The sequence below is a fragment of the Taudactylus pleione genome, unplaced genomic scaffold, assembly GCF_031769625.1.
Source record: "Taudactylus pleione unplaced genomic scaffold, aTauple2 ptg000114l, whole genome shotgun sequence".
NCBI lineage: Eukaryota > Metazoa > Chordata > Amphibia > Anura > Myobatrachidae > Taudactylus > Taudactylus pleione.
The window spans coordinates 18398460-18416122 of NW_028284516.1; the positions used below are offsets into that span (position 1 = coordinate 18398460).

The window sequence follows — 17663 nt, forward strand, 5'->3', positions numbered from 1 at the left end:
GACCTATGGGGGCTGCTTTTGCGACCGAACATTGGGGATCTCCGATATCTGCTGCCGTGCCCTGTACATACATTCGGAGAATACTTCATATTTAGTGAACACCACAAAAATTATATCCCGCTAATTGTAATTGATAACTAGGCCCCTCAAAGAGAAAAGCTACATTTGGAGATAGACTTAATGATATCTCTTAGATAAAGCTCAATCTGATCACAGCCATCGGCTCATTTGTAAAGGCTAGATGTCAGAACCAGTGAATGTATGACGGTTGAAGGGGCAGAGGGGCTTTTGGGAGACACTTTTGTGCTGGGAGTGGGCCATGACTTAAATACAGCTCTAGGGAAATACTGGGATTAACCAACTCTTTGCTCAAATCCCTAGCATAACAGTATTAGTTGGGAAAATCAGGTTTGTTAGGAAGGGCAGAAAATAAAATCTGTAAAATAGCTGTAGGCAACAGCCCAATAACTATGCAAAGCAGTGAGCCATTTTATGAAAATAATTTTCACTGATGTTATCTTGCATACATTAAACAGAGAGGTTTAGTATGGAGACGCCAGGAGGTACAGTTTCTAGTAATATAAAATGTCCTTTCTTATGTAAATTGTTGGTATTTAATGAACACGTAACATAATAAAAAGCCAGCATTAAAAATATTTGATTTTAAGCAAAATAAATAAATAATAATGTAGCTATTTGCAACATCAGAGACAAATGCTTTTATCGTGTCTGCAAACAATGCTTTAATTATGAAGTGGGAAAAAAAATATATATACGGTCTAAATAGCTATTCTCATAATCAGCAGGTTTGCAGAACATTTTACTGAAACATAGCCACTTTGCCTTTTTGTGCACATTCGGTGAATGGGTTCAGGATCTCGTCCATCAGGTACAGTAAATTGTTCTTTGCTAGATAATGTACTCAGACAACTCCTGCTTGTTTAATTCTATTGATTTACAGTGTTAAACTGAAATAATCTGATACCCGCTTCCTGGCCTTCGAATTGTTGTTGCAGAGAAAGAAAAAAAAAAGAACAGAAAGCTGATTAGTTTTTTTTCAGCTCTTTTAGCTGTTTTGAATGTATAATTATCATTGCAGGTCATTTGATAGCCGTTCTAATTGCTGCCAACCATTGTCTGCTTGCACTTAATGCTGTAACACGATCAACATCCTACTTTGGTTGATGTTTGGTGGTAAACTTTAATTAACTCTTATTGCATTGAGGAGAAGTTCACTCACAGTGCTACAAGACTAATTATTCACCTCCATTACATCCTGGCAGATCTTCTAGTTCTTGCTTATAACAGATGAGCCACTCTGTAATAATGCCCCAACAACTCTGTTCTATAAGGTTGCTCTGCAGTGATATTTTGTTGCCTCTTGTAGGAGATAATTGGGTAAAATAATTATTTGAGCTCTGTATCTGATTTTTCATACACCTATCTCAGATTACCTTTTTCCTGCCAGGCAATATCATTTTAATAGAAAGGGTAGATTTAAGATAACATTATTCCGTCAGCTCAGTCCCACTATGCCTGGTTCTCCTGAATCAATACAATTAAGCTTGTCTCCTGTTGGAATTCTGGTAATTATTTATCTTAAAATACTTTTCCTGTAATGATATTGAAGTTAAGGTAATCAGGTTACTGGCAAATCATGTAGAATTCAACTCCGAATTGCTGTCCGCTTGATTATAATTTGTGTGACATCAAGTTTGTTTGAAAAGGGATAATGTGAGGGTAAAGCAAGGAGCTTATAATTGTGGTTGACATTTGTTTGTTTATAATGAAATCTAATTAAGGTTCATACATCTAAAAACACAAAAGTTAATTACCGAATTGTTCATTTCACTTCTACACAACAGACAAATTAAGTCTCAGTGTAAAAAAAAAAATGACAAAAGATGACAATATCCAGAAGTAGACTTGTCTCCTCTAATTTGTGCATCATTAGGACAGGTCACACTAAGTGAATTAATAACTTATTAACAAATAAGAAATGTGCAGGATTACAACATGCTGTAACTAAAGAGACATTCATTATTTCTGAAATTATGGCATCTACTGATTTTTTTCCCCCATCCCGTCAAAAAATGGCTTATAGGAGTATTATTCAATGCAGTATGGTCTTAAAAATATGCAACTTAGCTGAAATACTGAATCCTAAGAAACCATATGGAAACTTGTTTTTTGTAAGGTCTGGACGCCATCTGTTAATTGCATGACTAGCATCACTAGTAAGGGGTGTTGAATGCACTGTTTAAATATGTACTGAAAGGCTTTAAATATACTTTCTCCCAGTCCTACACAGCCTGGTTTTTAAATCACTATGACTCGTAGGGTTTCTAATAGAAATGGAATGTTTCCCCCGAAATACCTGGCCGGTGATTAGTTTTATGAAGATAATTACAGTGGTGTTAGGCTTCAGACAAAGTTGTTGTTTTTTTTTTGGTAACCAGAGAATAGAAAGTTTATTGTTGTGATGTTGTTAGAACATAGTCGTAAATTATGGTTTCATAGGACCAACTTCATCGTCTAATTGTTTAATGATGCCTTAAAACTCTTACTTGCTTTGTTAAAACAACAGGGGTCCCTCCTCTCATGTGGATATGAACACACTACTTTGTATAGATCTACCAAGTATATACATATACATAAGCATCACTGAGGCTTCTTCTATCAAAGAATGGAGCCTTAAAATTACTTATGATTACTCCAAAACCCCCGCTGACTCAATGTCCTTCTGTTCCCTAACCAAACTAATAATTATTAATGGGACACTACTGCAAGGATACTACAATGCCTGTGTGTGTGTCTGCCCTTCTAACATCTTTTGTTCATACAAACACAGTATGTATTTGTTTTTTATACCTTGTCGTTTATATAAATACTCAGCACACAAACACAGTCTAGTGAAACAAAGGGAAATCGTAGTCTGAGCCACAGAACAGTGCTGATATGGATTTCATTATAGTTAAACTTGCGGTCCCAGCTACTAGTTTTGTGCTGACATCACTGGAACCGATGATTCTTCAAACATGTGACTAAATTAATAATATCTATACGCCTCTTGTGTACCACAGATTCTACTAGCCAGACACGTGTCCATAGTACATATATTATGGAGCATACACTCTATGTAAGCCAGCACAGCACCTACTTAAATAAGTTATACATGGAAATAAAGGGGTATATACTGTACAAATCATAAGGGGAAGAGCCTTATGCCCAGCAAAAATGCTTTGCCCTGTACATCCATGGGTAATCACTAGTGATAAGATTCACCTGAGTTCACCAAAGATAGTGGCCTTAATGACGAGGATAGAGGCGGTACATGTCCTTAATCCATGTTCTGTTATGGCCATCTCATGCTACTGGATTGTAGTTGTGTGGGTTTTTATGTTTTTAATTTTTTTATTTATACTTAACAATTAAGTTTTTTCATTCAGAAATAGGCCTAAAAAACAAAACCAGGGCTAACCAAGTCATGCATGTACATGTTCCCTCATGCTGCCCAGGCAACGTTATAAATGAACCCTCCCTGCTCTAGGCCAGTATTCCAAGGCCACTGAGTATTTTGTAAATTGGAGAAAAAAAATAAGGCACATACTCAGAAGCAGATTCTATAATCTGGTAATTGCAGTATATTATATGATGGCAAGACTAGGCAGTTGAAGTTATTTCATCTCTTTCTGTAGAGGTAGGCAAAATACATCGCCACATGTTCTTAAAGGTTACTGTTTTTCAATGTAATTGGAAAGATAAAGGTATATTTATGAAGCAGTGATAACAACTTTTTTTGCTACAGGAAGGGGTATTCCCAGGTGTCTCCTGCGGTCCCTCTATCTTGACATGGCATTACTCTATATCCATTATAGAGGACCTGCAAATCCAGTTAGGCTTTGCAAGATCCCTTCTGGGACAAGTCACAATGTGCTGCTGCTCATTTGCCTATTGCTGGACCTTCTTACCAACATAGCAGCAGGGTTTTCACCGGGCCCCCGATTGATAAATTGCTGCCAAAACGCGTTGTGTATCACCGGAATGTACAGCGATACGGAATGAACCCATTGAACAACCAATATTAAATATTACCCTAAGGATTTGCTGGTGAAGTTCAGCATGCTAATTTTAGTATATTTTCTAATGAACAAGTGTAAACATTTATATGTAGATAATGTTTGCTATGCACATGATCTTTTAGTAAGTATAGGTACAGGGGCGCTTTAAGAGAGGAGGGGGCCCTTGTGTACTCCTCGTGCGGGGCCCCCTCCTCTCTCCCTGGTGGCTGGCAGCCGACTGACGAGGCTGGCCAGCCACCGGAGCATTAGTAGACTCCGGGCACTAGAGTGTGCCCGAAGTCTACTGCACATGTGTAGAGCGCCGGGAAAATGGCCGCAGCGACCATTTTCCGGCATTCTGTGCATGCACAGTAGACTCCGGGCACACTCTAGTGTGCCCGGTGTCTACTGCGCATGTGCAGAACACCGGAAATTGGCCACGGCGGCCATTTTTCTGGTGTTCAGCGCAGCAGTGACACCCAACGCGGGACCTCGGACAGGTAAGTTTAAAAAAATATAGGTGCAGTGTGTGCGGTGCCTGGACCCGGGGGCCCGTGTGCCCCGCACACACTGCACCCTTTATAGATACACCACTGTATAGGTATTATAATGAGTCAAAATGGAAGCAAATAGACCTACTGTATGCAAAAAATCATAGTTTTTGTCCATGTTCACTGTACGTAAATGGGGTGATTCTGATAACTGGTGTCCCACATATTATTCAATCATCACTCCTGGACAAATCTCTTCCATTCAGCTTCCTCACCCTATTCCTGGTATTTGCAAAGCTGGAGAATGGTAACATAGGAAGAAAGTTTTCCAGGAGTGAGGATAGAGCAATATGCGGAACAAGTCAGGAGAGTCATCCTAAGCAGAGGGAACATAAAAACTGTTCTTTTTTAATACTTACACAGCGCAAGGTTTTAAATCCGTTTTGCAGACAAGTCCAAGGGATATATTTACTAAGGTGCGGGTTTTTAGAAGTGGAGATGTTGCCCATAGCAACCAGTCAGATTCTACTCAACATTTATCTAGCACCTTGTAGAAGATAATAGCTAGACTCTGATTGGTTGCTATGGCAACACCTCCACTTCTAAAAACCCGCACTTTAGTAAATATACCCCCAAGTGTCCAATATTTAAGAATTTCCCATATATGGCTACATATTCCTTGAAACTGTGCTCCAGTGGCGACTTTTAGAGAAGATCCTGTATTATCCAACATAAAGGAAAAGAAAACCTGGGACTGAAGTTGTAATGGTCACCGCTGTAATGTACAAAGGATGTATAAACAAATCCACACAATACTGTAATGAAAACAAGCAAAATTATTTAGAACCACAACTGGTTCTGCACAAATGTATGCTGTGGCGGCTTGGAATAACACTTACCTCCTGCAAAAGTTCCACCAACAGGAGGATTATATTGCGGTGGATTTACAGGTTGGAAGTATTGGCATATAAATAAACAAAGTAATATGATTTGTTAATTCTCGGACATGATTAATGCAGTGAATTTCTTTCAAGAAAGACTTAATGGATTCCAAGGTTAATCTTTCTGTTTAGTAGGATTATGAACTTAAACTTTCAAATCTGAGAGAGATTTTTGAGGGTGGAAGAGGAAATAGATTTGGACCAGTCTCATCAATGAGCAGCTTGTAAAATTGAGTGCAATTTACATAACAGTTAAGTATTTTCCTAATGTACATTGTCTGCATTGTAATACCTGGCAGAACCTTTCTGATTTCTAGATTAATATTTATTTAGTAAAGGAAAATCAAAGGGATTAAGAAGTCATCATTTTAGCTCTAATCCTGCTTTGCGTAGACGAGACCAAGAGATGCGATTAATGCTTAAGGCTCAATAGGTCTCTATATTACAGAAATCTACATTATTTGCATTGTGTTTCAGTGCACTTAGTGGATTTTCACTATCACTACTTTACTCTGATTAGATTCATTGGGAAGACAGATCTTGGTGTTGATCGTAGCAGGAATAATCTCCATTCCCATTACTAGTGTTTGTTGCTCATTATTTACAGGTTTTTAGACTAATACTGTATATTATTGTACTGACAACATTAGGCAATTCTAATCACCCCAAAATAGAGACATGGTTGGGCACGTATAGGCCAGAATTGTTCAATGGACGACAGGAAATTCATATCCATTACTTTATTGGGAATTTCTCAGTAATGCCAATTGTTTAAGGAGGGTTCTGATCAGGAGGCATTAATGAGCACTGAATGGTAATATAATCCATTCATGATGCTTACTCTGTCACCAACTGGCTTACTGTTAAGGGAAGCGTGGTAGGAATGTGGAAGAATACTCATGCATACATTGCAATGAATCACTGCCATCTGTGTTTTGTCACTGTTTGCAGCAGGGATATGTACTTTGGGTAGGGGAGAAAGAGTTGGTTAGCTGAATGTCACCCTTCCGCTACTACAGTACCTGTTCCTCACCTGTTAAGCCAGGTACACCTCAAGGATGTACCAAATGATAGAGCTCATCGGTTGGGAAAATGTTGTGCAGCAGATCAGATCAAACCACCTGATCCGACTGCATTGTATATGATTATCGGCCCTGGGTGCTGCAAACACACTGTGCAATAATCAGACCAATCTGTCGAGAATCAGTTGATGGACCCGGTTATTGCAGAGTGTGTAGCCCACTGTAGACTCTCATCTTGCAACAGATTTGAGAATGCATCACTCTACGTAGGAACATCTGACATTCAGAGCTTGCAACTGTTCATTGTAAAAGTTTATTGATAGGTCCAGTTCTAAAAGGTACTGAAATACAGCTAAGACTTGCCAACCATAGTCTCAATCACCAAGATTGACATACAGTATTTTGTGTTTAACAACATATATTCATAATACTGGGCCCCTTGGCAGCCTTTTGTAGACTAGTGCTGTTCTCCCTTGTTAATTGTATGGAAATAATTATGCTTGCACTCTTGTCTTCTGCTCATATAAGACGGTGTTCCAAATGCTTCATGCATGTTTGTTTACTGAGGCAACTTACAAGTAATTGCTCTCGCTTCTTGCATATTGATTCTGAAATGTTCTTGGAAGAAAAAGAAATATGAGTCACATCTTAAACGCAGACTAACAGCAAAAGCTGCAGAATGATCTTGATAAACTTAACAAAAAGCAGTCCTGTCTGATTAACCAAATCAGCTCTGGCCAAACGGTGATGTCTCCATCTACTGATAGACACTTGTAATCTAGTATGAGTTAATGCGAGACTGGGCTTCAAACCAATGGGACGCCAAGTTTTAGCAGCGCAAAACTCCAAGCTGAGCACACATCAGGCAAATCAAGGCTAATTTTGCCTCTGTCTAGCTGCCCTTCATTGGATACCTTCCATTCCCTGTGACTCACCATGCCCTTGCCGGTCAGGATATAGTGAGTCTCCGAGACAAGGCTTTGTATTGTTCAAACGATATGTCAGACTACATTCGCTGGACCTTTTATACTGTATGTCTATTTATCCTATCACCTGTATATTGTAGAGATGTGCGTGGACCCCCGTGTTTCGGTTTTGTTTTGGGTATGGATTCATCTTCATGTTTTGGTTTTAGTTTTGCAAAACTACCCTCAAGTGTTTTGGTTTTGGATTTGGATAAAAATTTCTAAAAATGGATTAAAAGATGATAAAAATCGATTTAAACAGCTAAAATGTCCAAATCCAAAACCCGAGTTCGTCTTTTAAATCCAAGTTCCAACCCGAGCAACAGATCTGAACCAGGACTTGGTTTGAACCGGGTCACAACCCCCTAAATTTGGGTGTGTTCGGAATTCAGAAATCCGGACTCACACATGTCTAGTATGTTACCTTTAAGGTGTTGTGTAAATTGTGTGGCATCTTGAAAATAATTGATAATTCATTATGGAAGTGTACTCACTAAACATTGCAACTGGTGTCAACTGAAAGAAAATGCAGAAAAGAATATATCTCCTTGGAGGAGAATTAGTGCTACTTGACTTCCTGCCTAACCTGCACAGCTAGTGGCTGAATTTAGCTGAAACCTGGAGCTCGAGGGATGTTGAGAAGAGAATTCAGTCAAAGAATGCTTAAATAAACCAAAAACCTTCAGCAATTCAAGATGTTGTCATACTCTTCATCATATTTAAAGAAGAATCCATTGCACATTTATGCAAAAGGTACATTTTCCCCTTTGATCCCAATATAAAACAGAAAACTCAGAAGTCATCAGTCACATAAGATTTGATTAGAAAATTAAAACAATCTGGGCTTTTTAGCTACTATGGCCTGGAGGGAGCGAAGGAGGAAGATGAGAGGGTCGATAGGAGTAGTCACCAGGTAGAATGGCACTCTCCAGTCTCCCTTTGTAAGCTATCTCTTTTAATGTGCCTACTATTAAAGGCATACTATATTTGGTTACATCCCTCTATTCAAACTTAATTACCTTCTCTCTTTTTGTCGGGACATGGGTGGAAAGTTTTTTTTTTTTTTCTTTTTGCTGTGTCAGAAGAGGTCGTCACACATTCTTCTGCAGTTCTCTTCATTAATTCCTCCTTGCAGAAGCATTTTCTGTCGTGCTGGGAAGGTAGAAGGGTGTAATGGAAGAACCCTGAACCATCAGCAGGAAGCACTAAGCTGGTTAATGCAGTATAATTGTCTGGACATAGACTGGCCTTTGTTTGTGCGGTTCACTACGAATCAGCTGTAATTAACTCCAGAGTGTTTCCAGATTGCCAGCAAAGAAAAATTACAGCTTTTCTGTTTTAAATTGGAAAGAGCACAAAGACATTAACTATGCAGATTGCTTTTACTTTGATATATTTCTGTCCACTAAGGAAAAGCTTATTTCATCCCTCCACCCCCCCACCCCCCCCCAAAAAAAAGTGCCTTAGTTATATGATTTAAGGTCTTTTAAAGTGTAATGGCTACTTAATAGTTCATCTGTTATATATTTTTACCTTCATATTTTATAGGGTTGTTCTGGTTAGCCCTTGAAAACTTTAACTCTAATACGCTTTTTTTTTTTTTTTGGCGAGGCTTTGAATTTTGGGGTGGTGACTGTTGCTTGCAATTAGCCTGGCACATACTCTTCACACTTACAAAGGTCTGTTGAGCATGCTGAGTTGAAAGGCAGCACTACAGTAGGCTACAAATAGGCAACCTTACGCTCTCCAAATGTGGCTGGTCGTGCTAGGACTTGTAGTTCTGCAACGGCTGGAGGTTGACTAAGCCTCCAGCGGGATGCTCACCGAGTGGCTAGACTTAGGATAGCTTTATAGAAGCAAGCAATTCACTTGTTTTGAACTTATTGTACATCATGGCCTAGTCTTTGTTTATAGTAGTATCTTGGGTGGTGGCAAAAGTTTAATGATGGACATCACAAAACCAAGAGAGTCAAAAATCTTCTGCCTCGTTTTTTTTCACCAAATTTGTGACTTCCTAGTACAGGTTATTGGCTACTAAAAAAAGGTACCAGTGAAAGTTTGAAGCTAATGCATCTAATAATACACCCCCCTTTACAAAAGATCTGTCAGCGACTGATGCAAAGGGACTCCGGCCAAAATCTTTTTCTTTTTTTTTTTGTGCTTCTGAATTTAACAATAAGGAATTTAAGCCTCAATGTGGCTTTAGTCACCAAAGAAAAGAAGCTCTTGGTGTCTGCATAATACCACTTTGATGGATTTTTTCATCAGTCCTCTGTACGTGGTAACAAATAAACAAGTATAATTATACTTGTGAAGGCCTATTCATTCCTTTGTCAGGATTAGATATATGTGCAGTTTTCACACTGAGCCTCTCTTTTGTCTTTGCCTAACTCTCTATGACATATTGATAGAGGATTTGGTACGGGGAAAAGGCCACAGCAGAGACAGTGATGACCTTTCGGAAACTTGATATAATTCAAGGATTTTTATTTATTTACTCCCCCCCCCTTCCCCCCCTCCTCTCGTTAAGGTTTGTAGGTTGGTAGCACATTATGTCACAAGTGGGCAACTTTTAACCCTTTCTCAATGAAGGGAATTGATGACAGAAAGTATCTGGAGATGGTCAAATAGGATGGAATACAAAAAAACAATAGGCTGCAGAGCCCATTGGTCTTCTCTCTCAGTTCTAAGCAGTGTGGCTAACCTAGCATTCCTTTCCTTCTATCCCATCCTCTTGATCAGATCACGTTCTTTTTAATCATTTCACAAACACTGTCTCACTGGACCATGGAAGGAGGTGGGGACAATCTCAATTAAAAACAGGAGTACACTGTCATTCTGCCTCTTTTTGTTCTAATCAGAATTCTGCATTTTAAATACAGAGGAATTCAGCTCCCATTGTTCGGCAAGTGCCTTTTTTTATATATTAGGGGAGAGTTCTGGGCAGGTTCCTTTTTAAAGAGCTCAGTAATCATGCAAAACACTAACTGCTGAGGGCATGGTGAAGCCCATAATTTTTCTGCTTCATGGTATCACCACAATTTTGACGCAAGAATTTGGGTGTTGAAGTTACCGATTGGTTGAGCAAAGCGCAGGTGCTTCCTAGGAGTGAAGGTAAGTTTTTATTTTTGCTTTGTTTTGTTTGCTGTTTCATTTTAGACGTTGCTGCATGGAACACTAGTTGATCTAAGTGCTGTTAACATACTGCACAGTGCAGAGGGGGGGTCATTTGCTCCTGGATAGCTGGAGAAAAGGAAAGTCTGCTGCATTAGCTGGTAGTGCTTTTTTTTGCTCCTGTTTTGTATTCAGCAGAGGACTTTAAAGTGTTTGCAGTGGCAGGATAACTATTTGCTTTTCAATTCTAGCACAACTTTGCTAGAACTTTTTGAAGAGGGGAAGGGCTGTGCAACCTGTCAAGCGTGAAGTTTTCCTTCTAGGCTGTCCACACTGACACCTCCAGAAAGTATTTGAATTGACGGGAATATTAATTAAAAGTAACATCTGTTTGTGGAATAACGTCTGTAATTATTTATATCTAAGGTTTTTAATCAGACCACCAAATAAGAAACGTTCTCATATTTTTCTCCTGTTGACTGACTTGCACAAATATACATCACCTATCCACGACTGGTTTCCCATTAGTTCAAAGAAATTCTATTTATTTTTATATATATATATTTTTTAGTGAAGTGCACATGTGTTTATACCATGGTGACTGAAATCTGATGTCATTGTTTAGGGGTGTTTGATTAATTCTGCGAGGATAATATGTAGGGATGTTTGTTATGGCAACAGTGCTGGTTAGATTAGTTGAATGAAACTTTGTACGTATGGTGATTGCAATGGTTAGGTATGTGACTGGCTCCTCCCCCAACTGGGCTTTCCATTACTGTTGTGCCTGAAACAGAAGAGGTATTATGCTTTAGTCAAACACTTTGCAGCATCCATTTTGAATCTTCTCGAGGTTATCAGATGCACGTTCGGCACCAGCCTGACTGAGATACACTGTACATGTTAAGCATTATCAGACAAGAAGACTTTTTTTTTTATGTCTGTGCTGAGTGCGTTAGTATTATGATATGGGCATTAGCGACAAACCCCATTAATGAACTGCAAATCAGCTGAAAATGAACCAAAGAGGTGGAGCCTGGTACTATCAAACTTATACATGAATTATTCACCTTTCATGACGTATCCAGGGCTGACATTATACTAGATCATCAAAAGCACCTTTGTTAAGCTTTATTCATGCACAACAGTCAATAAGCATCAGACTTATTGCATTTTGTTACTATGCACATGTTGTTTGTGCAAAATGTTCCCATCCAAAAGGTAAACATGTCTCTATTTACTAATTAGAAAATGATTCCTCTTTCATGCTCTTTGTGATCAAATTATTTCAAAGGGGTTTGAATCTCCATGCATTCCTCAAGCATAATTAACCTGTAACTCATCAGTGATTAAAATTACACACCAAGCTTTGTGATGCTTGATGCAGAAGCAATTAGACTGTCATTTTAGCCATCACGCATACCAAAACTAATTTTGATTCATTTTCAATCTATGCAAATCATTCAATGTATCTGATAATTTTCCCTTTCTGACATAACTGACACGATTAGACACGATTACTATAAAGTTGAAACCTTTAGATTACAGATTTGGATTCCTAAACTGACCTTTATCCAAGAATGATGGTGCATGTTTCATGTCATTAGGAAAAAAATCCAAGTTTAACATAAACAGAAAATCAACACTAAGGAAAAAAATGTGCTCAGATGCTGCACAGTCTTGAAACCCTAAAGCAACAGCAGGACCTGTTCTGCACATGAATGAAATGATGTGGCTGTTTGGGCGAGGGAAGGGGGCGGCGCCAGGCTGCATTCCTGGAAATGGGGGACGTGTTGCCCCCAATTCCTGGCAGTGAAGAGACCAGGGTCTGCGTCGTAAGACGAAGATTCCCTGGCCTTGCAGGCAGCCAGGAGCTGGCCAGGTTGAGTAAGCTTTGGCTTACGCTGCCAGGCCAAAGCAACAACTGATGGTGGCAATGGTCGCTTCTGTGGACTCTGCTCTAGAATTGCAGATGCATGCAGGAGGGTCTATTTCCTACAGACACCTTCTGCTGCATGTGCATTTTAGTTGGATGATATTGCAGAGCTGCTTCCTTGCTATTGTGCACTACCATTTACATCTGAACCAGGCCCTGAGAATCACAGGTTGTCTATTGGTCAGTACACACTATGCAGTTTATGTTTGATTGTGTGACATTGTAAACTCATGAAACTTGAAAATTAAATACTTCCAATAATAATCAATATGTCACTACACAATACTAATTACATTTAACGTATTAAACCTGTGCTGTCTATACTGTATGTATGCAAATGCCTGTGTTTTTTCAGTGCACTACAAAACAAATGTATAGAAACGTAGCTGGGTATTGCCCCTAACTCTGTCCTACTCTAAAATAAATATCTCTGTTTAGCAAAGTTTTTCCTTGCAGTCTGACTTAAACTGCATCTGGCACAAAAAGTAATCTGAGGTATGCAATGCAAGGGGTGATGTTTTAACAGACTATAAACTTGTAAGAAGTGAGAATGTAGACCAAATAAACAGAGCAAATAGTTTTGTGTGTAGCCAATGGCAACCAGTCAGAAATGCGCTTTTATCAGTTTGGTGCAAGGCAGATTAATGAAAGCTGAAATTTGATTGGTTACTAGGGTGCTTTTATTAGGTAGAGACTGGTATTATTTAAAAATGTGCAATATCTGACTCGTAAGTACAGTACATGGCACTTTAACTTGTTTTATACATTAGATTATGATTAAGGTGTTCTTTTTTTTGTGGCTTGTTAAATTAAGAAAAGCTTTGATTTGTAATTGTGGCCCTTAGACATACCTCCCAGCAATTGTAATTTTTAATTTGGGGTTATGTGCTCCCCAAACAGCTGGGCTGCCCCCAGGCTTTCCACCATGCACTATTTAGATGTAGTTTGCATGCGCACGTCATCTATTTAGTGTTCACTCTCACAGCAAAGGTGATCAAATACTTCCCCAACCTTCCCCCCCCCACCTGCAGGACACTGCGGGTGGGACAGTGATACAGTGTTCAAAAAGTTGGACTGCCCCACTGAAATCGGGAGAATGCCTCAGGACTGATATAACAGTAACCTATGGGTTATTGTTAAATATTTTGTAAATACAGTTCTTTTCCAGCATGGTTTAATATGGATAACTAGCCCTTCAGGTATTGTTGAACTACACCACACAGCATATCCTAGTAGTCATAGGTTAGAGCATGGGTCTTCAACCAGCTGTTGTGGAACTACACATCCCAGCATGCCTTGCCACCGTTATGATATACAGCATGCTAAAACTGTGGCAAGGCATCCTGGGATCTGTAGTTCCATAGCAGCTGGAGGGCCAAGGTTGAAGACCCCTGGGTTAGAGTCTGCTACAGAAAGGTATGTAGCAAGGTTCAACCAACATTTGCAATTAATACTTCTCACGTATGTCTCATTCAATGGGGGAGATGTACTAAATCTTGGAGAGTGATACATTGGAGAGAGATAAAGTACCAACCAAACAGCTCCTAACTGTCACTTTGCAGGCTGTGTTTGAAAAATGACTGTTTAGGAGCTGATTGGTTGGTACTTTATCTCTCTCCACTTTATCACTCTTCAAGGTTTAGTGCTTCACCCCTTATGCCACTGAATGCTATGCTCCCTGCCCTTTTTAAAGCTCTGCCAGTGATAACCTGTATGTTGATGTAGTGAACAATTTCATTAGTAATACAAAATAGCTTCTCTCAACCTTATTTCTTTATCCAGGTCCCTGACAGGCTGGATGAAATGAGAGCCACATGTAGCATTTGCCATGGAAACCTGTGACTCCCCTACTATCTCAAGGCAAGAAAATGGGCAGAGCACGTCAAAGCTATATGGAGCGACACAACTTGATAATGAGGTGTCTGCAAACGTTGCAGGGATGGAACCTGACAGGGAAAACAGCTCTTCAGATGACAACCTGAGAACGGATGATCGCAACAGTGAAATCTTGCTGGGTTTTGGTGTGGAGAATGCAGTTGCCACTCAGGTTACCTCAGCAAAAGAGATACCCTGCAACGAATGTGCCACTGCGTTTCCCAGTTTACAGAAATACATGGAACACCACTGCCCTAACGCTCGCCTTCCTGTCTTGAAGGACGATAATGATAGTGAAATAAGCGAACTAGAGGACAGTGATGTGGAGAATTTACTAGGGGAGATAGTTTACCAGCCTGATGGATCAGCTTATATAATTGAGGACTCCAAAGATAGTGGGCAGAATGCACAAACAGGAGCAAATAGTAAACTCTTTTCTACAGCTATGTATCTGGATTCCCTTACGGCAGCTGGAGAGAAGAGTGATCAGTCTGTTTCAGCATCCATGTCTTTCTACCCACAGATCATCAACACTTTTCATATCGCTTCATCCCTCGGGAAACCATTTGCTGCCGATCAGGCTTTCCCAAATACCTCAGCATTAGCAGGAGTTGGTCCTGTGTTGCACAGTTTCCGTGTCTATGATCTCCGACATAAAAGAGATAAAGACTATCTTACCAGTGATGGCTCAGCCAAAAACTCCTGTGTGTCCAAAGATGTTCCAAACAATGTGGACTTGTCTAAATTTGATGGTTGTGTTAGTGATGGGAAAAGGAAACCTGTTTTAATGTGTTTCTTGTGCAAGTTATCGTTTGGTTATATTAGGTCATTTGTAACCCATGCTGTGCATGACCATCGGATGACCCTCAATGATGAGGAACAAACGCTTCTCAACAATAAATTTGTGTCTGCCATAATACAGGGGATTGGCAAGGACAAAGAACCTCTTATAAGCTTTCTGGAACCAAAAAAACCCAATTCTGTTTATCCCCATTTTTCTACTACAAACCTCATAGGCCCAGATTCAACCTTCCGTGGTTTATGGAGTGCTTTTCATGTTGAAAATGGTGACTCTTTGCAGGCAGGATTTGCTTTCTTGAAAGGAAGTGCGAGTTCTGCAGGCTCAACAGAGCAGTTACATGGGGTCAACCAAATGCCAAAGGCTGAGACGAACCTGAGAGGCCTGTCTAGTCCAAAAGCAAACATCCCAATTACCTCTGTGTCCCACAGCCACTTACCATCTGACTCAAACAAGGAGGTGGACAGCAAAGACCAAGATAACAACTGTGAAAGGCCAAGAGAAACCAGTAGCTCGCATCCAAATGGGGAGTTCCCTATTAAAAGTGAGCCTACTGAAGGGGTAGATGAAGAAGACTCATATTCTAATGAACTCGAGGAGGATGAAGTCTTAGGTGATCTGGCCGATAGTATTGGTAACAAAGATTTCCCTCTCTTAAACCAAAGCATTTCTCCTTTATCATCCAGTGTGCTAAAATTTATTGAAAAGGGTACCTCTTCCTCCTCTATGACTCTTTCTGATGATTTAGAAAAGAAAAAGCAAACTGCTGTATTTAGAACTAATAGCAATGTTGCTGGTAGCTTTAATATTGGCGGCAAGGACTTTGAGGATCCTGGCGCCAGTAAAGACTGTGCGACTTCTCTTTCACCAAATGAAACACTTAGAGGAGAAGATGAGAATTCTAATACTCTTTACCAGCACAGCTTGATGCCTGGCATGCTCAGTGTACGTGAGGGCTCACCAGGAAATGGCATAGAGTGTCCTAAGTGTGACACTGTCCTGGGGTCCTCAAGGTCATTGGGTGGCCACATGACAATGATGCATTCTAGAAACTCTTGCAAAACTTTAAAATGCCCAAAATGCAACTGGCACTATAAATATCAGCAGACTCTAGAGGCTCATATGAAGGAGAAACATCCAGAGTCACCTGGCTCTTGTGCTTATTGTAAGACTGGACAGCCTCACCCTCGGCTTGCCAGGGGTGAAAGTTACACTTGTGGCTATAAACCCTTCCGTTGCGAGGTTTGTAACTACTCTACAACTACCAAAGGCAACCTCAGTATTCATATGCAGTCAGACAAGCACCTAAATAATGTCCAAAACCTACAGAATGGGAATGGTGAGCAGGTCTATGGCCATACATCCCCAGCACCTAACACAAGCCTCAGTGGCTGTGGGACACCATCTCCATCTAAACCAAAACAAAAACCCACCTGGCGCTGTGAGGTGTGCGATTATGAAACCAATGTGGCAAGAAATCTCCGGATTCACATGACGAGTGAGAAGCACATGCACAACATGATGCTCTTGCAGCAAAATATGAAACAGATCCAGCACAATCTGCACTTAGGCCTTGCACCGGCTGAGGCCGAGCTTTATCAGTACTACCTAGCCCAAAATATAGGACTGACTGGGATGAAACTGGAAAGCCCAGCTGATCCTCAGATGTTGATAAACCCGTTCCAGCTTGACCCTGCCACAGCTGCAGCATTGGCTCCAGGACTTGGTCAGTACTTCTTACCTGTTTATGTGCCGTGGGGTTTAATTATACTGTATGATATACTTTCTTTATTAAATTGTACCTGCCACCCACACACAATACATATAGACAATTGGTGATTCACCCATTTGGCAACCCAGCTTATTGTGATTTGTCTTTAGTTTAGCAATTAAAGAGAGTTACAGTGAAAACGCATTATATTGCATTCTAACTCTCTGCAATTGCTAAAATAAAGAGAGATGATTTTCAACTGACCTGGAACCCCGAGTGTTCAGTTCTACTATTGTTTGTATGTATAAAGCTGTGTGGAGTCAAGGTCGGCGGAAGTGGTGCCATCTGAATCCTGCAGAGTGAGTGACGGCAATTGTGTGCGACCCATGATCTCAGCTCACAGGCAATTAGTGCCGTCACTCTATGCCTCATGACTGAGTGAAGCCACTAACTCCTAGCAAGTTAATAGGCTGTATTTTCATAAATATTAATTAGTTCAGTCCATTAAGTGGCTACATCCACGGTTGACAACGCTAGCATGTACATATCTTGAAATATATTCATATTAACTATACTTCTTTCGAGAAGCTGTAATAATAACTGTACTGGCCTATAGCAATATTAGTAGTCCTGCATTTCCCTGTACTAGCGTCATTGTTTATCATGTAATTTGGATTTCAGAAATTTACATGGCTGCCAGTTTGATGAGGCCTTAGACTAAATGTAATGCTTAGGTTCAGGCTGGTGTCAC

At 40.0% G+C, this 17663-nt stretch overlaps 1 protein-coding gene across 1 annotated transcript in view; it reads left to right on the forward strand.

Moving 5' to 3' along the window:
* Positions 1–17663, forward strand: part of ZFHX4 (zinc finger homeobox 4) — a 163870-nt gene that overhangs the window by 12224 nt on the left and 133983 nt on the right. Inside the window, exon 2 of the mRNA XM_088471428.1 lies at positions 14310–16927. Coding sequence (XP_088327554.1) covers positions 14356–16927 — 2572 coding nt within the window. The 5' untranslated portion in view covers positions 14310–14355. The remainder of the gene's footprint in view (positions 1–14309; positions 16928–17663) is intronic.